At 44.9% G+C, this 25,887-nt stretch overlaps 1 protein-coding gene across 1 annotated transcript in view; it reads left to right on the forward strand.

Moving 5' to 3' along the window:
• Window positions 1-25,887, forward strand: part of NEDD4L (NEDD4 like E3 ubiquitin protein ligase) — an 84,629-nt gene that overhangs the window by 15,757 nt on the left and 42,985 nt on the right. Inside the window, exons 2-5 of the mRNA XM_041403830.1 lie at window positions 9,220-9,293; window positions 19,391-19,472; window positions 22,882-22,920; window positions 23,891-23,944. Coding sequence (XP_041259764.1) covers window positions 9,220-9,293; window positions 19,391-19,472; window positions 22,882-22,920; window positions 23,891-23,944 — 249 coding nt within the window. The remainder of the gene's footprint in view (window positions 1-9,219; window positions 9,294-19,390; window positions 19,473-22,881; window positions 22,921-23,890; window positions 23,945-25,887) is intronic.

A 25,887-nucleotide genomic window follows, 5' to 3' on the forward strand; every position in this document is an offset into this window, starting at 1 on the left:
GGGAATTAAGAGTTACTGCACTCTGAGCAAACCCAGCTCCTTCAGCCTCTCTGCCCCCAGCGTCCTTTGCCCATTGAGGCACAAGTAAATCCATTTTCCCAGCCTCTGTGGAGCAGTTACAAGAGCACTGCCTCACATCAGACACTCCATGGGCTGTTAGGAGAGGTGACTTGTGGGTTCTGGTGTCCCAAAGTAATTGCAATGTCACCAGCTCTTCCCTCTGGCAAACACTTCTCCCGAGCCTGGCGTATCCCGCTGGCTGTCACCCAGGGTACCTGAGCCTTGTGTCTTTCTGGGACTGAAGAAGTTCAGAGGTGACACTGGCATTTTCATGTCACTTGGCATAGTTTTCCTGCTCTCAAGGTTTTTCCAGCAAAGCCTGTTTAAGAAGCTTCCTATGCCATTTTTGTCCAGGTGAAACAGCCAGCGGTGCAGCTCTGGGCTGTGGGTGTGTGCCGTGGAATCGATCCCTGCAGTTATCTGGGTTAGAAATGAGCCTCCAATCACAGTTTATTGTTGGATTACGGTTTTATTGAATGTGTGTTTTGTCATTAAACAGTGCAGCCACCGATGGTTTATGGTCTGAAATCATTAAATATCTAACAAGAATATAGATTGTGGTTACATAAACATGTTTGTGTGATCCGTTGGCAACTAGCTGAGCTAGTGGAGTGAATGCACTCCACTTCCCCTGTTTGATGCAGGAGCTTTGTGTGCTCTGCCACACCTTGCAGCAGCCCAGGTTGCTCCGAGCCCCGCCCGGCCTGGCCCTGAGTTGGGAATAGCATTAACCGCAGTAACATCGCTGCTCAATTGGGCGGGGAGTGGGTGTGTCTGCTGCGCGCTGGTGGAGGCTTTGGCATGCACTGCTGGGGTTTTGTGGGAACCGATTGTCCAAAATACAGCATTACGCTGATTTGCATGCCATTTCATGTAGGGGAAAATGGAGATTGTTGCATTAAGTGTAAGGCATAAGTTTTCACTTTTAAAGAATGTTAAGGACCTAGTGCATTTCATGAGGTCAAAAAACACCAGCTCAAGTTTTTTTTTTTTTAAATAATTAAAATATAAATGTATCAGACGTTAATTTAGTGAAAGGTAAAAACCTTTGTGTTGTTCTAGAGCAGCTGCTTTAAAAGCAAGTCCTCCTGTCAGCTCCTTCTGTGAGTCCTTGCTGCAGGCTGCTAATTGGGAATTCAGACCCTTCCTTGTTACTGGATGGGGTTGTCAGACATCCACTGGGGACATGGCTTTTTAGTGATGCTCTTTTGCCTCGTAAGTTTTGAAGTACTGCTGGAAAGTAATGGATCCGTGTGGGCCCTGACCTGAGGATAATGAGGATTTGAAATTAAACCAACCTACCTTGTTCTTTTGCCAGTGTCCTGACAGTGGCAAAATCCTACACAGAGAATGATCGTTCCTTTGTTTTATGGTAGTTTGTGCATGTCAGAAAGGGGGGTACTTGCTTAAAACCTTGATGCTTTAGTTAATCAGTTTGGTTGTTGAATCCCCAGAGGAAAGGAAAAGAAGTTCTGTCAGACTTTTCTTTAGGAATTTTCTGTTGAGATTCACAGTAAATATTCAGTTTGGATGCAGATGGTCTTGGTGCTGCTCTGTCATGCAATATCAAGATTGGGTGTGGTTTTTGGGGTGATTTCGTTGGGTGTTTTTTTTTGTTTTTAAAGCTAAGTCCATATAGGAGAGTCACTGTCAGGTCACAGATTGCTGCAAATGCACCAGTTACTCCAGTCAAAGCTTTGTTCAGGTTTTTAATAGCAACATGTACCAAGTGCTTTTCTTTTTCTCTGCTCCCACCAAAGATTAAACACTCTTCTTGTCTTGTCCAGAGAAAACCAGATCAAAGTTTCCTTTGGAAAGAGAATTTCCTAGACTGTAAATGCATGACATGTACAGATGATTGAGCAAATATACCCTCCTGCCCTTAGGGTGGTAGTGGGCATTGTGGTATCGGGTTGAAGGCTGGGCTTGGTGATCTTGAAGGTCTCACCCAACTGTCATGATTCTGTGATTGCTGCATGAGACATTGGATGAGTATCAGTTAGGTTGTGCAGAAAACAATGTTTTGCTTACATGAATTCTTTCAATGATATAAATAGGTCTGAAAGGTAAATAAGGAGAAAAAAGTACAGCAGGTCCATTAAATGGAAGTTCTTTTGCATCCTCTTGGGTATTTCCAAAGCTCACAGGTGGCCTGGTTCAACACGCTTGCTAAAATTGCTGGAGTGTATCTAACTGCACGGACTTCAGCGGGTTTCTATAAAAATAGATCACAGTTCACTTGGAACACTTATTTTTTTAAACCACGTAGTAAAGATACCTTGTAAGCAGATTTTCAGGAGGGCAGCACTGTGGTTTGAGCCTGTTTGTTCGTGGTGTGCTGTCAGCACTGGGTGTCTGGGCTCCTGGTCCCACGCACTGTCACTGATGTGCGGGTGCCTTTGATCCCTGGTGTCTGTGTTCTGACTTGCTCATTCCAGTTTTGTGTGCTCTTCTCTCCTGGTTCGTCCCCTTGGAAGAGCAGCACCGTTATAGTGTCCCTCTAAGACAAACTGGTGCCTTGATGAAATTCTGCCTGGTGTTTCTTTCTGCTGAGTATGCCATTCCAGCCGAGGAAAACATGAATATAGTCCCTTTTCTTTAGAGGTCTGAAATAGGACCTAAATCACTGTTGTAAAGCATTTACTATTTTTCTGTTGTATGAGCTTTTGAATACCATAGTTCTCCAAACTCTGCAGTTCTTCTGATGCTTACTGGTATGATTCCTTCTGTGGGAGAATCCTTGCTTGGCCAGGAGTGCTCTGGAGGACCAGGTATGCTCCATGAACTGACCAATGCATTTCAGCCAGGAGGGTTTTTATGATCCAAACTGCATCGCCTTCTTTTCTTCAAAAGCTTTTAGGTTTAGTTGCTCTAATTTTGCCATCTGTGGAGAAAATAATGGGGTTTTTACAAATACATTGCATCCTGCAGCAAGGGTTGAGAACTCTGTGGGTAAGAAAAGGCACAGTTTGATTTACTCTTGGATTTGGTGAGGAGTGTGATAAACACATGCAAGAACCGAGTTCTGAGCTGGGTTCCTAGGCTGCTTGTGGTGAAGCTGAAAGGAGATTTTAATGCCCCTGCTTGAGCCAGATGAGTTGTAACCAAGTGACCTTTCAAGTTTGTTTTCTGTGCTGAACTTGCAGAGGTGAGTGGAGATTTGGGTCATAGCTCTGGTGCATGATTTTGTTTGCATTGCACAACTGAGATTTTATCAAACACTGTTGGCAAAATTGCCACTGACAATTTCAAGATTAGTAAGATATTGCAGGAATTACAGGGAGGCTTTCCACATTCTGTTGCTATGGCCTTCAGAAAGTCACTGTGAAAAGAGATCGAGCTGTTTCCTTGGGGTGCACCCCTTCCCTGGGGGTGATGGTGACAGCCCCCCAGACAGGGTACCCCACTTGGATTCTCCCTCTCGGGCTGCCCAGCATTGTTTGATGTCAGGGAGGTGCCAGTCAGAGCAGGATAAGCCAATTTGGGAATACTCTCTGCAGGAGGGTGATGTTGAGTAGCTTCCTAAAGCAGATTTTTTTTCCACTCAGCCATATGTGAATTGGCTTAATCCACCAGATCAAAGTAAGAATCAGTTCAACTCTTCTGCCGCTGAACTTGGTTTCAGTTGCTGGGAGATTTAGGAGAAGCCTAACGTGGTTCCTAGGCTTGCTGTGGCGAGCACTGGCCCTTAAGTAGCTTACACATACTTGATTTGGCTTTGGAACTGCAGATCCTGGGTTGATTTATCCCCGCAAGGGGGAGAAGTAAGAGCGATGTGTGTTTGGGTGATTGTGTGTGTGTAGCACACAGGGCTCTGTGTGTGAGTTTTCATTCAGGAAACCAGAAGTGCCACGGTTAAAACATTGAATTAAAGGTTTGTTGTCTTTTCCATTTGGATTTGTTTTGCCATCAAAACACTGGCTTAAAGATCTGTTATCTTTTAGTACGTTATGTTTTGCAAACTTTCAGATATAATGAAACTAGAGATGAGGCGCTCAGTGGATGAAACTGGATTCACGGAGTCTCTGTGTGCAGGTAACGTTCCAGCGGGATCTGGTTTCTCTCCTCACAGTCAGTGGAAATTTACCTCGCTGGCGCCTATCGTGGGTTGGAATCAAAAATGTCTCTACACAGAGAGAAGGGAAAGAAGTAGCCAAACTGAACCCGACCGACCGACACTCCCCCGCCGTGACTCAGGTGAAGTCTCTGCAGGTGAAACCCAAGCTCGCTGGCCTTTCCCCTCGTTGCCTTGGTGATGGTCATTTATTGCCACGGCTGCTGAACTTCCGCGGGCGGAGGCGGCGGGCGAGCGGCGGTGCCTGCGGAGCTCCTGGCGCGGGGGTCCGCGGTAAGTGCAGCTCCGGGTGTGGCGTGACTGCGTGCGGCAGTGTGCTCAGGAAACGGGGGTGTAAACCTGCCCGCCTTGGGGCGTTCCACTCGGAGACGCTTTTGTGTGCCTTTGGAAAAACACGTTAAATGTTTTATCTTCCTGGTCTGCATGACAGCTGTTCAAATATTGGTTTGCATCGATCCAGCCCTTGTGCCTTTCACACTTGTCCGTTCATTTAAACGCGTCAACCTTCTAATTTTATACCCCCATCGATTGGCATTTTCAGGCTGGTCTCTTAATGCGTACGCGACGTGTGTCATGGGATTATCTGTCCTGTTGGAAGCTGACATCTGCAGCTTTCCTTCTTACACCAGGCTGGATTGCTGTGGCTTTCTTTTCTGTGCGTTCAGAACATGCAGATGTGTATTGCAAAGCTTGTTCAGCTTGGTTTTACAGCAGTCCTATGTTGGTGTAGCTGGTGTTGGCTGAGCTGCGTCTCCTGGATCACCCTTTGAACAGGCAGCATTTCACCCTGTCTGCGGGGGAGAAAGCAGCTCGGGACGCTGTGTTTGGCTGTCATTCTTTCTCTTTGCTGTCACAGCTCTTCTCTAAACTCCACAGCTCCAGGGTATTTTACTAATCCAAGGGGAGAACTTAATAAGTTTTCTTTGTGAGTGCTTTAATGGGTCTTAGAAATTACTTGGCTTTCCAGAGCAGCTGGAGAAAGTGAATGTGGTTTGTGTTTAACAAAGAACTAACAAAATGTGAATAATACAGATAGATATACATACAAAAGTTTGCTAAATCTGGAAGTACACCTGTTTTCCTTCATCTTTTCTGAGGTAAATCGAGGTTTGTTCGCTGTTGGTGAAGTCTGGGTTTTGGTCTGTAATAGGCTTCCAGTTCCACCTAAATAAGCTGAGTCCTCTGAAATGGCGCTGTGAACTGCAGCTAAGAGAACACAAACTGTGTAGAGGTTATCCTTCAGCGAAGAGGAGAACTCTGTAACCTTTGACATGTTTTGGGAAGGCAGGAATATGTAAACCTCATGTTAATGATTGGACAAAGCAGAAGTCGGTGTGGACGTGAGGTGCAGTGGAGCTCAGCACTAATAGGTAACCAGGCCCTTCAGGGCAGGCTGCTGCAGCAGCTGGGGAGGCCGTGTTTGGGGGCAGGACAGGAGCGTGGGCAGGGACAGCTGCCGGAATGTCCGCAGGGAGCTGCCAAAATGCTCCCGGCCCCACCGCCATCCCCACCTGCCCACGCATTCCCAGCAGCCCGTGGGTTGAGTCACAGTGCTCAGGACGGCACTTCTTGGAATCCCCGGCTGTGCTCTGCGCTGGAGGTGCCAAACCCAAGCGAGGCAGGAATGGAGCTCTGGGGCTGCGCGGAGCACAGCCTGGCCTGTGGGAGCAGGAGCCACCCAGGGTACGGAGTGGCAGCACCTGGAGCCCCCTCCAAGCTCAGTCTATCCTATTTCCAAGGTTGAAATAGGATAGCAAAAAGTCTCTGTGGGGTGAGCTGAGCTTCTATTTCAAACTGTGCTTCCAAAAGCAGCTTAGGATAGGTGCTTTACAAAGCACTGGTAATTCAGTGGAACACAAAAATTGCAGTCAGGTGTTCGCTTCCTGCACAGAAGGTGAATATGGTTTAGTCTCATCACCAGACAAGTATTTCTTTCTGCCATGTAATTTCAGCTCTGGGCAGAGCAAAGATTCTTCCTTGGCAAATGGCAACTCAAGTGGCAAGTGACTTCTGAAGACTTGTCTCCCCTTAACTGTTCCCAGGTTGTTGTTTCCTGCATCCTGATCTCCGTGATGTTGCAAGGAGGAGAACTTTGCTGCTCATGGAAGGATGGGGTGGGATGATAAGCAGATGAGGGTGGGTGCTGGCCTCTTGGGTGCAGGAGAAGGCACGGAGTGTCTCAGGATTGTGACTGTAGTGTGCAGCTGCCTCCGCTGCTTGCTGACTCAAAGGGTATTGGGATAGTCTTGCTAGAAGATGAGAGTTTGTGTTGGGAAATGAATTGCTCTTTAAGAATTTGTTAGGTGATTGATCACTGGTGGAAGTCTTTCAGGCAGGATACTTAACTGCCAGTGAATTGTGCTTTGCAGCTTTTGTGTGGATCGGGTTGTGGTCTGGACAGTTTGAGTGTGAGCGTGTGCTCAGCGGTGTCAGTTCATGTGGGACCTGAAGCTGCTCAGCTCAGAGAACTCGCGGTTGTACCACTGCTTCTGGCATCTCTTTCCTTTTTAAGATCCGGCCGGGCTAGGTAAGCAAGTGCTTTTTTAGAGTGCAGCGGGTGTCCCTGCTCGGTCAGCCACAGGCATTCCTCCCCAGGGAGCCTTGCTCCTGCCGTGTGTGTACCTGACTCCCTGGCTCGAGTGCCTCCGAGCTGGGCTGTGTCTGATCGGTCTTGTTACCCAGCTCTGCTCGCTCTGCTTTGTTTGCTTGGAAATTAGGACTCCAGCTCTATGCTTGTTATCCTTCAGCCTCACTGCCTGCACTTCTTAATCCTCCCAATCCGTCTCCTTATCCCATTCTCTGCTCGTCCCCTTTATTATTTGGGGTTTGGATCCTGGGTCTGCTCACGCAGAATTTTCCTGTGGTTAGTGATCTCTGTTATTGTGCCCTGGGTTTATAACAAAAACTGACCAAAATCCTAATTTTCTTGTGGAGTCTTTTCAGAGAGGGCTGGGTGGAAACATGCATCAGGTAATTGGTACTCTGTGAGTCTCAGGCTGTGCCAGCCAAGCAATCCTTTATCTGATTTTTTGGTGGACAATGAGGTGAGATCACCTTGCTGTTGCTGTAGTAATTTAACTCCTTTTTTACCTGGACACAGCACGCTTGGAAATAAAGGATGAAATTGTGATACCAGGAGTCAGCAAAAGTTAATATGTATGGTACATATGGTAGACCTCATCACTAACTGAGGAGGTGGTTTAACTTTTTTTTAAACATTACATATATATGTATACATATTTCATGCATATGAAAATTGGAATAAACATTTGAAAAAGCACTTGTTCTGCTTGTTAAATTGGAGTATTGAGGAGAGGCTGAGAGCCTTCTCACAGGAGGGAACAGGGTCATAGCTTCTGGGATCCTTAAAGTGGATGTGACCCTTCAGGTATGTTTTTGAGAATCTGTTTAGATCATCTGGAGCATCATCTTTTGTGTCTTGCAAAACTCAACTAGGGATCCTCCAGCTGTGGGACCTCCTCTTGCATTTTTTATCTTTTAAAGATGGTGGGGGGATTGGTTGTGTTTTTCATTGATTTCTTTTGACTCAGTTAATATGCAGAGGTGCCCTCAGTGCAGGAGGGAGATGCCACTGTAGCAAAGTTGATGTTGGACTTTGCTAGAGGGAATCTGAGTAGCACTTGATACAGAAACAACTATTGCAACTTCTCCTCTAGTTCTGCTTCAGTGAGGTCTGAACAGTCTTGAGTTTTTGCTTGGTTTTTTCTCTCCTCTCTTCTCTTATTGAAGGAATATCTTGATCCCAATTTGCAAGTTCATTGCCTTTTGTATATTAAAACTGCTCTAGAAAACAGACATATGGTACGTAGGAAAAAACTTCAATATCCACTAGTGTGAGTCCATTGAATTGTTCTTTTTCACATGCTGTTTGTCACCTCTCAGGTAAGCCTTGGGCTCTTTTGGGGGAAAAAAGTCCTGTTCCCTAATTAGAAAGTACCTTACGGTGGTGAGTGCTGCTGGAGAATTCCAAACGCCAGGTTTACAGGAAGGATTTGTGTCTCAAGTGTTTGCTGCAGCCCAGTTCCTCGGGCAGGACATGTGCCAGGGTGGAACTTGCCCTGCTGACAGGTTCAATGGGACTGTTGTTTTCTGATTCCCTGTCTGTGCCTCCTTCCAGAGGGCTGAGTTGGGCTGCCCGGGTATGGCTTTGCTTTGGGGCTGGTCCTGACCTTCCTCACAGGTGGAAAAATCTGTGCCAAGACAGCTGACACAAAGCTGTGTCTGGCTATCAGCTGCCTAAAGCAAACAGACCGGGAGAAACCTGTGGGAAAGTGTAATTGTTTTCTGAACAGGCTTCAAGGAACAGAGTCTCAAGTTACTGTAATTGAATCCAGTATCTTGCAGTTCTGGGAGGCTTATCACAGGAGAGAAGGTATCACTGATATGGGGGACTGCAGAACCTGTTTCTGTAGAAGACTTTCGAGGTTTCATTTTGGTGGCCTGTTCCTGTTGCTCAAACACGGTGAAAAAAAACCAAAGTGAAAAAAGGCCATTTTTACTGATGTTCCTCAGGCACTTCATGCAATGAAGGATAAACTGAGCATCAGGCTGATGCTTCAGTGGTGTGCATCTGCAGGACTTGCCATCTGTCAGTGAACGCTGATTTTGAGCTCTCCACGTACACCAAGGTGGTGAGACAGCCTTAAAAAAATTCATTTTCAGTATTTATTTTTAATTGTGCAGCCTCGATTTTTACACTACAGACATCTCTCATTGCTAAAAGGTTATGCATAATTTCCCTTGTGTTTGAAGAGCTGCAGTGTCAATGCAGAATGAATTTGTGGCATATGGATCACTCAGGATGTGAAATGGCCTGTTCAGCAAATACTCTTCTACTTTTTTTGCTATTATTGTTACAGTATGATTGCTGTGATGTTGTTACCATTGTCTCCTTCTACTCTGCCTTTATTGAACTCTTCACAGCTCTGACTGGAGTCAAATACTCCTCACGGTTGGAAAGAGGCGGTTCTTTTCCAAATCCTCCTGCTATCTGCTAACCTCTTGCCAGATCTGCGAAGTGGCGTACAGAATAAACACTAAACCCACTTCCTTTTCCCTTGCAGGAGGAGTCTCGAATCCTCCGGGTGAAGGTGGTTTCTGGCATCGATCTGGCGAAGAAAGACATCTTCGGAGCCAGGTGGGTGTTGCGCAGCGCCCGCGATCCTCGCAACGCCATCGGCCGGGCAGGGAGAGGGCGCTGCGGTCCCCGCGGGTGCTGGGCTGCGGTGGCACGGCTGCTCCTGCCCGCTGCTCCCTCCGCTCGGCGGGCACGGGACCCACCAGGGAACGGCTGCGGGAGAGGCTGCCTCTGAAGCTACAGGGAGCCCAAACACGGTGGCTTTTGTTTTCTGGAGGTTGATTCAGGCTTGGCATTCCTGCTCTCGTAAGCCTAAGCATGACAAAATGCTCTACTGCAAATGTTCCTATCTACTTAGAAGGGTTTTATCTGTTTGAAATTAGTGGTATCCAATTTTAGCTTTTATTGAAATGACTAATTTCTTAATGTATGAATGAGCCTCCCTGTGGGTTTTCCGGTATTTATTTAATGATTTTTAAAAATGGTTCATTAGCTTGTGTATCTAGCTTAAAACTATGTGAAAGCAGCAATTAAAAGTTTAATCAACTTTAGTGTTTTGGGTGAAATTTGCAACCAGCGTTCCTTTGGTAGCGGTGTGCAGTATATGGTGTGCCAAAGCTTTTTTATTTTCTTTCTCCAAATGAGTTGTTTTGAAGAACAGTTTTTGATGCTGACCATCAGCAACATAACTTTTATTCTTTCAAAATGCATGAAGTCAAATCCAAGTGTAATTAGTACTGAATCCTACTGATGTGGCCAATAACATATTTTAAGGAAATTGGTCTCAAGTCAGTAGGATTTCCATAAAAACAGAGTTAAAACCATATTCCCTACATGTGTTTTTAAATTTGTTTTAATCTTTCAAATGAGTTAATGTGCAGTCATTTGAAAACACGTTGGTGTTGCAGAGCTGAGGCCCCAGCAGCTGCTGTGCCTCTGTGTGGTGGAGCTGTGCAGGGCTTCAGACTGGAGCAGAACAGTTACCGTGTTCCTGCCTAGCTGTGAAGGATTAGCTACAAGGTGTACATTGTGTTTTGTGTCTCACTGGGTTGTTCTGTCCATTTTTAATCAACTTTACCATTATAAAACTCTGCCTGTGGGCTTGCAGAGTCCAAAAGCCATTTTCTTCTTGATTAAATCTAAGGAAAGTCTCTTACAGTGTAGAGCACTGGAGAAACTTGTACTTTTCCTCTGAAGATTGTAACAGTAAAGAAATCTCAATGCTCTTGAGTTTACTTTTTTTTGGCTTCTTTTTGACTTAGGAAATCATTTTAATAGCAAGTAAGGATATCTTAGGACACTCAGGGGAAACCACCTTGCTCTGCCACGATACCCTGACAGGAAAGTGCTGCTGGGTGGGGGTCGGGCTCGGCTTCCAGGGAGCAAGGGGCAGGACAAGAGGAAAGGGCCTCAGGTTGTGCCAGGGGAGGTTTAGGTTGGGGATTAGGGAAAATGTCTTTCCCAAAAGGGCTGCCCAGCCTTGGCACAGCTGCTCAGGGCAGCAGTGGAGTCCCCATCCCTGGAGGGATTTAAAAGCCATTTAGATGTAGCACTTGGGGATGTGGATTTGTTCTGGCCTCAATGATCTTGGAAGGTTTTTCCGACCAGTGATTCCTAATAGTTAAGAAATGTATGGAATTACAGCTGCAATGACACAAAGCAACTAATGTAGAGTGGATTAGCAAGTGTGAGCAGCCCGAGGTGATGGTTAAAATTTCATCTGCACAGGTGCAGTGGAGGTGGGCACAAGAGACTGGTTAGTGTAGACGTAAGCAGGGGTCTGTAACCTGCTTTATATTTTGCCCCGTAAAATTACAAGTCTGTGATGTGTACTGATGGTGAACTGTAGTACTGCAGATTGGGATTCTGTGAATTTAGTATCAGCTTGCATTTATTTCCTTCCAGCTTCTTAACTGAAGTGTCTTAATAAATTTCATACAAGAATCCAAGTACTGGCTGAACTCAGACTGTGCGTATCCCGTAAAGGTACAGCTGATGGGTTGCCTTCAGCACTGTATTTTTCCTTCTAAGTCATGAAGTAAGTGAAAATTGTGGCTGTCTGGAAGCTGAAAATGTTAGGTGCTTTTCAGTTAACATTGCAGATGTTTTTCATTGTCAGGGAGCTGTGCTTCTAATGGTATAGGAGTTAGTTATGGGTTGCCACTGGGTTTATTGCTTTTACCTGCTCCTTTCTGAAAAGCCCCTTTTCTGCTTTGATTTCACTGATTTCATTTGATTTGTGTCCAGGATCCACGATGGAGCTGGGGAAGGCAGGCTCCAGGCTGCTGGTAGGATTGTAAGTCGTGCTGTATACTCCTTTTGTGAGCAAGGCTGCCTGAAATGTGGCTGAATTCTTTAATTCATGTGTGTGCTGTCACTGTGATTTGTGAAGGGAGGAGAGCACACGTGGCTGTGGCTTTGCGGGTGACAAAGATGGCAGATACCTGTACCTATTCTTTTAAGTCTGCTATCACTTTTCTAGTCCACTTTGAGTTATGGTATATCTGGTTTTAACTGTTGGAAAAACTGAGGTGATAGCTGTACCCCTGGAGCTATCTCCTATGGCCCGCGTGCTGCCTTGGAACTGGATTGGCAAACAGCCTGTTCCCCTTCTCGTACCGATGGCTCCCCTGGTGAGCAGAGACCAATCTATTGAAGGGAGGGGCTATCATCAATTAATCAAACAATTAAAAAAAATAATCTGGCTCCTGAATGCCTCTTCAGCACTACCACGTGTGCGTCCTGGCTGAGGGAGGCCCCGGAGGTGGAACAGACCTGTGACCAAATTCCCAGAGCCACTTAACTAGAGGGCAGTTGCTCAAGTAGGGGAGAGTTCATACTCTGTTGTTGCTTTTTCCTTTTTCTAGCTGATTTGCAGTGGAAGTTTTTCCAGTGTAGAGGAAAGGAAATGTTATTAACAGTGTGGGAAGGGAAAGAAAGCAGCGAGCTCGTGGCTCGTGTTTTCCCTGTGGAATGAAGTGTGCTCCCATGAAGCCGTGGGGTACAGGGAGCAGCCGTGGGGTGCACGGAGCAGCCGTGGGGTGCGGGGAGCAGCCGTGGGGTGCACGGAGCAGCCGTGGGGTGCACGGAGCAGCCGTGGGCAGATGCAGAGATGAGCACAGTCAGTGCTGGCTGCAGAGCCAGCCGTGTGTGCCTACCTGGGGAGGAGTGGCCAGTGGAGGAGAGCTGCTGGCACAGGCAGAGATGAAAGGCTGCTCAGCAGAAGTATGGCTAATGGATAGTTTTGTTTGTGAAGCCGTAATGTGGATGCTCGTGCAGGTGTGTGAAATGGATGTCGGGCCGCACGGGGTATCGGTGTGTCCTTCGCACACGGGTGTTCGGTCTCGCCTGGCTGTGCCTGGCAGCAGAGGGCACCAGAGCGCTTCCGCCGCGAGCCGGTACCCGACGGCTTCCGACCAAACTGGGCTCTCGGCTTTTTCACCAAAATCGGCAGGTTTTTACCCATTTCTGCATGTTATGGTCTTTAGGATGCACTGGGTGTATATTTCAGGAGCTCTAAATGGAGAAATGCTGCTTTTTCGAGGATGTGGTCTTGCTACTTAAGAAGAGGATGTGGTAATAATTCCTGACAGTTATAATGTCATAGTGAAAAATAATTCTCGTCAGATAGTTGCTTAATGGAAAAATTTCTTTGTACAAATACAGAAACATAAAATGTTTATTGTTGCTTGAGTAAAGGGAAAAGAAACTTCTGTATTCAGCTCCTCAGCTTTCCCACCTGCCTGCTGTCTACTGTGATCTGTGAGTTTACCTGAATTTGGTATCTTTAAAAGAAAAAAGGGGCATGTCAATAAAATCATGTAGGGAAAGTCTTTGGGTCTTAGATATTTAAGGCAGAACTACTGTGCTGAGCTTTTCTCCTCCAAAAGCCAGGTGTCACAGAGTTCTCTCTCTCCTTCCCCACCCGCGCTGGATTTTGGGGCTTGTTAAGATATTTTGGGAGTGTGAAATGGCATAGGAAGATCTATGCATACATCAGCCCCTCAGCTCCAGGGGCTGATGTATGCATATTCTGTTAGAGCATTCATTTAAACTTTGCAAGAAAAATTGGCCTCAGGGAGGAAAAAAACCCATATTTACACTTCCATCTGTTTTGGAAGATTAAAATATTCTTTATGCTCTGGGAGACTTCCAAGAGAGCAAGAATACCAAAGGAATCCATCTCGTTACTCTTCATTAGAACATAACATGGTAAAGGAAGGTGGAGACACTGGAGGTGGGGTTTGAGGTATAATTTTTAACTCCTTTTTTCACTCACAGGCACTTCTTCGCAGCTGTCTGTGATGTGAGTCATTATCTCTAGCAGCTCTTTGGTAAAGCCTTGCTGCATTTCTTGTAGAGTCAGAAGTGTGAGCCTTTCTTTGCAAAATACAACACTAGAAGGAAGATGGGAGGTCTTTAAAATGACTCTGGGATTTGGTGTGGAGGAATGAGATTTTGGGATGCTTAGGCACAATGGATTGCAAGTTTGGCTTTGCAGTGAAGAATAAGGTAAGGTTTTGTTTTCTTTTCAGAAGCTGATGTTCCTTTATCCTTGTGTGATTGGACACTTTGTGTAACAGGACATGAGACTTGTGTGACAGTGAGGTCAAAATCTTTCTTCTTTTTGAGAAAAACTCTTCATGGGTGTTACTCAGTACAGGCAGAAAGATGAAACCCAGAAGGGTCGTGCTAAAATGAAACCAGGGAGCAAACACAGCCAGTGTGCTCTGGAGTATTCCATGTAGTTAATTGCTGTGTATTCTTATTTTACTTCTCCTTACTGTGCAGGAGTGGAGAAAGTCACCACAGGACATGAGATTTGTATGACAGTGAGGTCAAAATCTTTCTTCTCTTTGAGAAAAACTCTTCATGGGTGTTACTCAGTACAGGCAGCAAAATCTTTCTTCTTTTTGAGAAAAACTCTTCATGGGTGTTACTCAGTACAGGCAGAAAGATGAAACCCAGAAGGGTCGTGCTAAAATGAAACCAGGGAGCAAACACAGCCAGTGTGCTCTGGAGTATTCCATGTAGTTAATTGCTGTGTATTCTTATTTTACTTCTCCTTACTGTGCAGGAGTGGAGAAAGTCACTGGGGGAATGGTTATTGGGATAAAATGACAGCGACTGTAAGAGTTTCTGCCTTAGAACATTGTTTTTACTGCTCTCTCTAAAACTTGGTTAGAAGTATCTCATTATAATTCTAATCTTCTTTGATGATGCATGTTTTGGGAATTTGTTTCCCTCATCTCTTTGGATCTAAAAGTGACTAAGCAAAACATCGGAATTAAAAAAAAATTGGAATTTTTTAAGCTCCACTAAATGCATGCACAGACAGAGTTTCTCTAAGTATGATTAAATAATTCTGAAAAACATTTCCTTTTGCCAAGCATAACCTGCTTTTCAGCCCTGATGTTAGCTGCTATCCAAGAGCTCCCATAACTTTGTGGAGACTCCTTGAGATGAATGTTTTTGAAGACAGTGTACGTTACTGATCTGAATTTGTCAGTGGTGTTCCTGAAGGCATGTTGTGTGTCAAAGCAGGTTTGCCAGAGCATCCCTGCAGTGCTGGGCACACCTGCCTCCCTGCCTGCCCACAGCTGGAGGGACCCCCAGACCAGGCAAAGCCAGAGCCCTCAGCCCCGTGGCGAGGAGGTGGCCTGAGGTCTTCTGCTGTTCTGGACAGAAAGCTGAGGTGCATTTTTGAAACGTTCAACTTCTCTGCCTTAGGAGTACGAGGAGGCACACGCCTTAAGGGCTCAGTGAGGTTGTTGTTCTATGTATACCTGCACTGAGGAGATAGATGGAGTGAGGGGTGGGAAAAGGGGATGGGTGAGGATTAACTGATAGCCAAATAGTGGTCCCCTCAAGACCAGGGAAAGAATCAGATTGGGATATGGCTTTGAGAAAGAGGCATCTCTGCCTTTATGTTGGAGTGTGCTGGTGTTTCTGCAGCCAGAATTACAGGAGCTGTTGATCAGTTCTTTCAGATACGTGAGGCAGAAAAGGGGCAGCACAAAGGGAATTGTTCTGTATTTCTTACAGAAGCAAAATTACCTTGTGCAAGACTGTTCCAAAGGAAACTAGTCGGGCTGTTTTGAAATGCAAAGTTTGCCTGCATGTGACAAGCCTGGCATTCACGCACTTGCATAACAAGTGTTACTAAATTTTATATGTGGGGAGGCGGGTTCAGCTTTTAAAATAAAAATAGAGCCATGTAGGCCTTAGTAGTTCCATTGTTCTTTCACATGTGCCTGTGCTCTCCACCCCCTTCTTTTAGAGCTTAAAATAAGTAAATAATACATCGTGTCACTGGCAGAAGCTAGTTTGAGATTTGCTTTCAAAACCGTTTCAAAAGTATAGAGCAGATGTGATTCCAGACTCAAGTGAACAAATGGAACTCTGTTCATGGGCCCTACTTTCACACTGCTCTAAAGTAATGTGATTTTTAAAGGAGGCTGATCTTCCTTGAGATTTTTCGCTGGAGTTTTTAAGTCATCAGTGCTTTTGTTGTTCTCCAGAAGAAGAGCTGGAAGCTTGCCTTTTCATGCTGAGATTCAAATGAAAGATGATAATTATATATCTACAGTTGCTTGAGCTTTAAGAAAATGCCAAATACTGCAAGTCGACAAAACCAAGGCAAATAGCTAATTCTGGATGCCTGAGGGATTCCTGAGGTCAGGAAAAGGATTTCTTAAAGCCTCAGATTGTTTTGATGGCTGTTCTGCCAAACTCTCTTTGAACTAAGTTGTGATTATGATTAATACGACTTTCATTATTAGCATTGTTTTTTAGGATTCCCTTTTATTCTCTAGAGAACTGTTATCAGATCCAAGGCTCTCCTGATCCTGGCAGGTGCTGATGTTCTCTTTAGGTTTGGCCAGTCGTGTTTGGATAGATGAGATCTGGTGCTTTTAATAATTTTTGCTTTTGTAGCAAGGAGCATTTTAGATAGGCGTCCACAGATGAACTCCCCTTCATCTCCAGTCACTGGTGTGATGGTGACTGGGCTCATTTCTCTTTTAAACACTGCTTGGTCCTTTGAAATTTCTCTTTGTTGCCTAAATGTAGGTTTAGTATCACCGTGGCTACCGTCGGGTCACCTCTTGCACACACGGCTTCACTGCGTTGGGCGGCTCTCCAGCAGTCTGTCGTGTCCCTGTGCTTGCAGTGCTGTTTGGGTGCTGCCTGTGGAACTCTGGGGATGGGCTGGCCATCTGTAGTGTCCTCAGGCTCCAGGCGTGCCCTTCGTTTCCTGTCTCCATTTTCTGGTGTTACAGCTGTGTAGATTCCGCTTGGATATTTCCTACTACGTTGACAGACTCCTAGCAGTCCGTGACTGCCAACTTGTTGTGCTGCAGGTTTCATTAAGATGGCAGATTAGCACTGCTACTAGTGTAAAAATTGATGTAGAGAAAGTTTCCTACTTGTAGGTTTCTGTTTCGTGACATTTTCACATTCAATCCTTTGTCCTCTTCCCCAGGCAAACCCGGTACTTTTCCTCCAAGTGACCTCTGCAGCGAGCTTTCCTAGCAAGGTGCAAAACTGACACAGTTCCATATGTCAGATACACGATGTTATCTGTGTGAGTGGAAGGGCTTGGTTCTGCTCATCCAGTGTCCCTTAAGCTTTTCCAGCATGCCCTTTTAAATCCTGGTGCAAATCAGCAGTTCAGGGCTGAGGCTGGTGTTCACAAGGAGCTGTGGGATGAGCTGCTTTATTTTCCACTTGTTTTTAGAGCACAGTGAAAGTATTCATGCACCACTTGGAATGGTGCTTTCCAGGAGTGCTCTAAGGGGGTTTAAAGTGCTTTCTGGAGGAATGAGTGAGTTTGCCTGAGGAAAGTCAAGAAAGCACTATTTCATTTTAATCCCCATCTCCCCTCCTTTTAATCAGTCAGTTTCAGGGTGAGAATACCTGGCAGGTACAGCTCCAGAGTGATTCGAGTCTGCTGTCTGTGCTCAAAGTTAGAACCACAGAACCATGGAATACGTTGAGTTGGAATGGAGCATCAGTTCATCACTGAGTCCCAGCTCCTGGCCCTGCACAGAACATCCCAGGAGTCTCACTGTGTGCTTGAGAGCATTGTCCAGACTCACCTGATTGCTTTGTTGGGGGTTTTTGGTGCTCTCAGCAGGTGTCTGGTTTATTATTGTCTTCTGTCGCCTGAATCATCAGGATTTCCTTCCTTTAACACATCTGCAGGCGCTGCTGTGAGACAGGAGTCTGGTATTTTACTGCTTGTCTTCATGTCTATGTCATTCCAATTTGTGGATAGGTTTTCCAGTCACTTTTAACAGACCAAATGCTGCATTTCATTCTTTTGCAAGTTTCCCTCAATTTTAGTGGTTTTCATGTTTTTGTCTAATAGATCTTCCACGTTGGTACTTACTTTCCCTTGCAAAGATGCCACGTTTATCTGGAATACTTGCTATTAGCTGGCTTTTTGGGGTGCAGTTAACCCCTGTAAAGTTCACTCAGTGTTTCTGCTGCTTCTCTGACATATAATGACTGTTCTCTGGCATCCCAGTTACTTTGTTTTGCTGCTGTGACTTAATTGGGGTTCTGCCTTCTTCCATTCTTTGCCCATTCTCTGATTCCTTCACCAGTTTGTTCAGGTACAATGTCTGCTCCCCAGGAAGTCTCAGCTGGTGTGTGTTCCTTTCCTCTGTCCTTGTTTCATGTCCCTGGTAGCTGTATGGATCCCAGGTGGTGTCACCTGCAGGGCAGCCACTGAGCAGGATCCAAACAAGTGGGGCTGTACAGACCCCTGGATTGCACCTGGAGCTGCTCACTTCGTGGCACTTGCAAATTACACTGTTTATTTGGATGTTGGCTCACTCTGTCCTGCTTTTAGAGCAGCCAGAGATGTCGGGAGTCAGTTCAGTAAGGGCAAAATTTCCTTACTGAACTTTGTCATAAACTTGATTATTCTCTGGTTTTTTTAAATAGAAATACATTTTAAAAATAATCTCTGTGGCACAGTTTTCATTTTCTGTAGGCAAAACAGTCATCCAGGGTATTTTAGCACTAAAAAATTGCAGTATTTCTAATGGTTCCTAAAAGAACATTGCCCAAGTATGGACTGGTAGCCCAAATCTGGGAAGATACCTGTAAATATCAGGTAATTCAAAGCAGCACCAGCACAATAATCACAATGGTGCTTTGCTTTCTTCTAAACCTTGCTTCTTAATGCTGAACTTAATTGCAGGTGAAGAGATGCATTTATGTGCATCTACTGATAGGAATAATCAATCCAACAAGATGTCTTGTTTATTCTTGTTTCCACCTTTGTGGCATTTTATATTCCATACAAGGAACATCCAGGATAATGAACGTGCCAGCTCTGATTGTTCTGTAGTGATACTGTCACAAAATAGTTCCTTAAATTCAAAAAGTGTCAGCATTTCAATGACTTGGTTGGTGAATCTGCATGTCTGGTGGTATTGTGAGTGTCTCTTGTTGATGCTTTCAAGAAGCCTTGGGTCGCCATCAGCAGAGTGTGCTGCAGCCTTGAGAGGGAAGCGCCAGAGCAGCTCAGGGTCCTGGTTTTACTCAGGCACCCATTTCCCCCTTGGAGCAGAGACTCCTGACATTGGACCCGTGTGAAGTTCACCTGTTCCTGCAGGATGCTCTTTCTGCAGTGTAAAGCACAGAACCGTGGAATGGTGTGCGTTGGCAGGGGCCTTGAGGACCATCCAGTCCCATCTGTGTCCCAGGCAGGAGCAGCTTGCTCTCTGCCCTGAGTCACTGCTGATACTGTACAGCTTGATTTTATGGCCTAGAACAATTATAACCACTGCTTCAGAACACTTCCTGTTGCACTTCTTTCAGCCTCCAGAGGTTAGCTGCAGCCAGGCTCTCCCAAAGCCCAGGGCTGCCATTTTTCCCTGCCTGGTTTTAATGGAGTGCCACAGGCGTGCTTGTGGGAACAGGCGGTTCTTGCCCCCAGCAGGGACAGAGCTGCCAGAATGATCTCTGCTCTTACGGGTGGGGTTTAACATTCAAACTCTGATTTTCAGTGTGTCAGTAGCTTACAGAGTTCTGAGCTTTCACTGAAGACAGTGCTGTTGTTACCCAGTTAAATTAAAAATTCCTTCTGCAACGCTCTTTGGCTGTACAGTTGTGGGGATTAAATCTGATGTCTTCTTTTGCAGCGACCCGTATGTGAAACTTTCCTTGTATGTAGCAGATGAGAACAGAGAACTTGCTCTTGTGCAGACAAAAACTATCAAAAAGGTATGTAGATACTCTTTCTAATCCCGTGGTTTTGGAAGGATTAAGATCGCTGGAACATAATTGTATAACATGCTGCAGCGCTAATTAAAATCGTTGCATACATGTCCGTCAAGCAGCTGGATAATGTGGTTGTCTCCTAAGCAAAGTCTGAGAACAAGTGCCTGCACCTCAGTGTGTCTGGCCTGGAGACAGCACCTCATGTTGCATATTGTCCCCTAAAGCTTGGCTGCACCATCCACAGATTCTTTTTTAAAATTCATATTGCGTTGGAAGACATGGCTGAAATAAAGGACTGAGAAATTCTGTTTTAATTATCATTTATCTGACTTTCAAGAAAAATGATCATTCTGTTCAAAATTTCCATTTTCAAAATATTTTCCTGATGTGGGAATTTAAAACAACCAGATGACAGAAGGTAGGCTGTAAGAAAAGCCTGGGATTTCTTACATTTTTAATTAGAACCAAAACGGAGTTTCATTTAATTTCTCAGTTTTAGTTCACACAAACAAAATTCCACCAGGGCATATTTGTCATTGTCAGGACCCTAAGATTTTGTAAGGATTTTTTTTTTTATTTTATTTTGCTGGTATTGCTGGCAGAGAGGAAAGTGGTCATAAGCTGTATGAAAAGTAAGGGAAAATAATGACTTGTCATTTTTTATGGAGGTATTTAGAATCAGCAAGGGTTCAGTTGAAATCATCTGCAAAACAGAATAGTGGGGAGAATTTTGTTATTGAGAGCACAGACTGAAATGGTGCAGTTCTAAAATCAGGATGTTGGGTGATATGAGAAATTCAGTGTGGAATTCTGGAGGTGTGGAAGATCCAAGCAGAACTTGGCCCAGAACCAGGCCATGTTTGGTGTGGAAAAGGAATTTTTCAAAGACTTCTGGTTAGCCATTAGTGCTTGTTTCATTTTCAGGACTGCATCTGCCTTTTTTTGCTGTTTGTTCTCACTGTCAATTAAAGCCCAGACATTCTCAGTCCTTTCTGTAATAGTGGTGTTAACTCATATGTTGGAAAGTTCTACTTGGTAATTTCTGCTTTGAATTGTTAAATTTCATCTCAAGGCAGAGTTCTCCCTGTGCAAGTTGCAATCCTCTATTTTGTAAATAGCAAACATCATTAGCATATCTCAATTTTGAGTTAAAATCATTAAAAAAATACCGAGTGCAGTTGATCTGAGGAATGACTGAGTGGCAGTTACCTCCTTCAGCTCTGTAACTGTCTCTGACCCTTCACAAGTTTCTCATTTTTCTCCTCATTTTTGTGTTCCTCAGTTGAATGGATAACTTAGTGAGGCACTGCCTTGCAGGAGTGCTTTTGGGACAGCAGAAGGAACTGCAGTGTCCCCTTTTTGTTCTCCTTTTCCACGTGCTGTGCTGCTGTCTGATCTGTACCCTACTGCCCAGCTGGGCTGTCCTTCTGCAAGTGCTTCATTGCAGCCAGAGGGGTTAAATGCACATTGTTTTCTTACTCTGAAAAAACAAAGTTTCATGTTACCATGATCTACCCGGGTTAAATTTCTGAGGCTTTTTGTTTCAATTTATCTCCCTCCATAGTTAATCCAGCTGTAAGGTTTGATTACTGCTTTGTACTTCATTTTGGAATACCCTGCTGAAAAGGTTCTCTCTGAAGTAGGCAAAGCTGGATTTGCTGTTTGCTGCCTTCGATCCTGTAATGTGGCCAGTGTTTTCTTTAAATACCTGCTGGAATTTAAAAGTTCAGATGAAGATTATCCGGTTTCTTAAATTTCTTCACCTTGACTGTGCTGAGCTCCAAAGACTTCTGCCTTTCCCATATTGAATATTAAAAATATCTCCATCTCTGAGAGCGCCCAGTCTCCCCACTGAGCTCCAGTGTTCAGGAGCATCATTTCTCTCCATGTCCTCCTTTTCTGTGTAGGCTTGAATGAAAACCCTTTTTTGAATACCTGAGGAAGGTCTAGCTCAGCTTGACTCCTGGCAGTCCTTTTTGTGTGCAGCACTTGCCCTTTTTAGGATGTAGCTCTTCTTGAGGTTGAGTTTTTGTTCCTGTTTCCCTGCTCGTGTCCTGGATGGAGCCATTCCTGCAGTTCCTTCCCTGCTGGCACTCAGATAACTCAGCCCACTAACAGTGGGACCTGCAAAGGTGGGACAGATTTCTGTGAGTTACCAGGCATTTACCAAAGGCTCTGCTGCCTTGTCCTTCGGATTTCCCTGAGCTCTGTGGTTAAGCAGCATTTGGAATCAATGGATTGTCAATGGGCAGCAGTGCCCTCAAAACCTGCGTTAAGGCAGTGCTTTGTTTGGTAAATTGCGGGTACCCTCTCTTGCCGTGGTTAAAATGTAACATTGTTTTCCTTACTGCTTCATTGTAATTTGTGTTTTACTGGATACATTGTGCTCCTTCTGGGAAAAAAAGCTGAAAGTTTCTCTGCGCCCGCAAGCCCATCCCTACTTTTCCTGTCCTTGATTCACTTGCCCTTTACAGTGAGTGGTCTTTTCTTTCCAGAACTGTTTCCTGCTCTGCCATGAGGTCCTGCATTCCCAGTTTGTAGAGACATGCAGTATAGTCAGCCCCATGTCCTGCATATGAGGAATCTATTGGATCTATAGCAAGGAGTAAGATAAACAGCCAAGATTCCCCTTCTCTGCTAGAACAGAATTGTCGTGGGTGTAAAGCCAAGTTTCCCTGTCAGCTCTGCCCGTAAATCTCTGCTGTGTGAGAGATGAGGGAATGATTTGGCATGAGCACAAAAACATTGGACATATTGTCCAATTGTTTTTATACTTACCCGAGCTTGAATTGCCCAAATTACTGTTTGTAGTTCTCATCTCTTTTTTATCAAATTATTATGTCATGCTTGAGCTCACTTCAGCTGGCAATCTGTATGCACGTTTATTCTGTGCATTTTAGTCAGGTTGCTAAAATTAAAATCCTTGGGCTGGGAGGACACTGGAAGAATATCTTACCTCTTCCAAGGAATAACCTTCTCTTTTGGTTTTATTTCTGGTTTTGGGTTTTTTTAATTTTTGTGTTTATTTCACAATGTAAATCTGAGCATATTCTTGTAGCCCTGAAGTTACCTTTGTGTTTAAAAAAATTATTCTGGGTTTAAATGAATCTTGAGAATGAAATGTCTTCAGATTTTATTCCTATAGGTTCTCAATGATTTGTCTTTTAATCATCAAATTCTATTTATATTTAACATCTATTTTAGGATCATCTGACTCAAATATCCTCCCACATTTGGTTACCTCAATAGGGAATTTCTAGTTGGCAATATATTTTTCAATTTCTTTTATTATTCTTTTATTCTTTTCTTTCTCTTTTATTTCCCTAGAAAACTGTCACTTGCATGTGTGTTTCTATAATTGCACACCAGAAAACTTAAACATCAGATATAAATATTGTTATTTCTTTTGCAGACACTGAACCCTAAATGGAATGAAGAGTTTTACTTCAGAGTAAGTTTCTCTTTATTTGCAGTCCTTATTAGAACATGTGCAGCTAATCTTGTTTATTGTTTGTTTATCAAATAGATTGCACAGCTAATCTTATTTTCTATTTGTTTATATGTTTACTGCAAAGACCTGCTTGCCCTGAAGTACTTGCTGTTGTGCTTCTGAGGGGATGGAATGCTCAGCAGGAATTGGCTCCAGGCTCCTTAGAAACTGTTTCCCAACCTGCAATTACATAATCCTGAAGGGCAGCAACTTTGCTACTCAGTTGCAGACAATATTTTTCCAAAGAACAATTGAAGTTTGACTTTCAGTGTAGCTGTAGCTCCCACAAAAGCAGGTCAGGTAGAATTTCAGGGGGTTTCAAACACGAATCTCGAGCAGCGCCTGAGGGCCGATGTGGCGCGTTGTTCCGGCTGGGAATTCCGCGGATGGGGAGCTCTGGGACAGCAGTGCCAGCAGTGGGATGTTCCCAGCGTCGTGGGGAATGCTTGCTGGGACACATGCACCAAACAGTTTAAATAAAGAATTTTCTGGAGGTGTATTTGTTGTTTTCAGGTGTTGGGGAGATTTCTGCTGGGTGTTCCAAGGGTGTGTGCCAAATGGGCTGGAGATGGTGAGCAACGGACAGGCAGAAACATATCTGAATGTAAATTCTGAAGGAAATGCAGCAAAACTGTTGCTCCTTGTAAATCAATCAGTCAGTCAGTCAGGGAGCTCTGACAGTCTGTCCAGCCTGGGACTGGAGTCCTCTGCCAGGGAAATGTAACTGAGTACAGCAAATAAAAGCTTTCATGTCAGCTGCCAGGCTCTTCCCAGTTGCAGTAAGGTTCTGGTGCTCCAATTCAAGTAAAGATTTACATCAGACTGTTAGTCCTGTCCTAATCACCTTGGTTTGATCGCTGCCTGAGCTCGTACCCAGATTGTTATTGTCCAGGTGCAGAACTTGCAGTGACATTTGGATTTTCTCCCTCAGGTAAACCCAACCAACCATCGGCTCCTGTTCGAGGTGTTTGATGAAAACAGACTGGTGAGTGCTCGTCTTAGTTGTGTTACACTAATCACAAGGCTCTGTGTGCCCCAGCCTAAAGGTGTCTTCAGACAGTTGTTTCAGTGAGCGTGCCAAGAAACACAAATAGAGCTGTAAAAACCATTTGGGTCTGGGACTAAAAGAGCACTGAAGTAGTGCCCTTCTGGGTCAGACCAAAATGGTCCTCCCCACTTCAAACCAATCAAGTCCTGACCTTTTTAGTTGCTGATAAAGCAGCTGCTTTATCATTTTAGTGTCCCTTTCCAGTCCTTTAGTGCTTCTGCATCTTGCTTGGGGAGGTGCATCAGCTTAGCAGAGCTGCACCTTGTGTGCACAGTGCACGTGTGAAGGTTCGAGGTCATGGCAGAATGATGCTCCCTTGGGTTTCATCTCTGCCTCACAATGCTCACATGTTGTTAGTGGGTTTTGTCTTGCACTGAGTTTGGCTGATGCAGTAGCTTTTCTGGAGGAGGCTTTCACCCTCTGACTGCTGCTGGTTTCTGTTGTAGTTCTGATCCATGGGAAAAGTGTCAGTGTCCCTCTGTACATCCAGGGTTAAACGTGCCAGTGCAGTGGCACACTGTTGGATGGCTCTTGGGGGTTTGCCTTTTGAACATTGTAACACCATCTCCGTTCATGAGATCACGAATTTACATTTTCTGGGCTGGGGGCAATACAACCTTTACTAAACTTAAGATTAGGATCAGAGTTGCAAAGATACTTTCATTAAAAAAAAAGACAGTGTAAAAGCTTCTGTCTTCAACAAATAGGTTCTTTCCTTCTATCTCCCTAATAAATAAAGAGCAAAGGAAGCCACACAAGCTGTGATCTGGGGAGAAAGAGGACCTGGCAGCTGAATGACTGGGTCTTTCCCCAGGAGGAAGTAAACTGGTGAACTGGTGGCACTGTGCCTCTACAGTGGCTGACCAGGAGCATATTTATTTGTATATAATGATCATAATGACCACTCGCACTCTTCAAACTGCCATGTGCCATTGGAATGCAAAGGTGCCACAGGAGCATGGAGGTGGGTTAGAGAAAAAGCTCCTGTGCAGTGACAGCTGGGAAATGACAGCTTTGGGATACTTATTTCAGACATACTGCTTTGGATTTTCGGGTTTGGGTGTGCGGTACCGGCCTTACCCTGGCAGTTTCAGCACTTTTTATTGTTGAACCAATTTATGTGTATTCTCCTTCTGGTCCTGCCTCCAAAGTCAGTCTGTCCTGGGGCTTGGAACCTCCTGGCCAAGGCAGCACCTGGGGTTAGGAGCCATGGCTTTCCTTGCAGGAGGTCTATGGCAAGGTGACTGCTTTGTGGGGTTTGGAATAGCAGGTTTCCATCAGGTTGTGTTTATAGAATGAGGAGACACTGAACTGGTTATTTTGGCTTTACTCTCATATATTTATTGTCAATACTGAAATGGCTTTCCCGTTTTTGTTGTGTCTCATAATCCATGTAAAGAATTGTGGGATCGTGCTGGCTGCTGGCAGTTTGATCCGTTCGAGCTGCCATTGCTCTTGGGATTGGTAATTTTGTGGCTTTTGAAAGCAAGCTGCTTGCAAGCGGAGTTCAGATGTGTCGGCAGAGGACTGACCCGCCACACACAGGTTTTCAGAGCTGTTGACAAGATTTAGGCTTTCCAGTTCTCGCAGGGAGCAGCTGTCCAGGCCCTGAGACGGAGCTGCACTTGTGGTTAACCAGAGTTTCTTTTCTGGTGTGTGCGCCGTTCACGTGTGAGTGCCCTCAGGGCACTGAGTGTCTTTGTTGTAGCAGAGCTGATTTAGGGTGGTTGGTTCACACTGTGGTGTATCCTGTCTGCCTGTCCTCCTGAGCCCTTCTGGCTGTCAGAGTGTAACTGTACTCCGTGCTGGCAGTGCCACGCGTGGTGGCATTGCTGACTGCCTCGCTGGAGGCCAGCCAGGAGCAGGCAGTTCTGTGCAGA

This window comes from Onychostruthus taczanowskii, unplaced genomic scaffold, assembly GCF_017590055.1.
Source record: "Onychostruthus taczanowskii isolate IOZ18803 unplaced genomic scaffold, ASM1759005v1 scaffold201, whole genome shotgun sequence".
NCBI lineage: Eukaryota > Metazoa > Chordata > Aves > Passeriformes > Passeridae > Onychostruthus > Onychostruthus taczanowskii.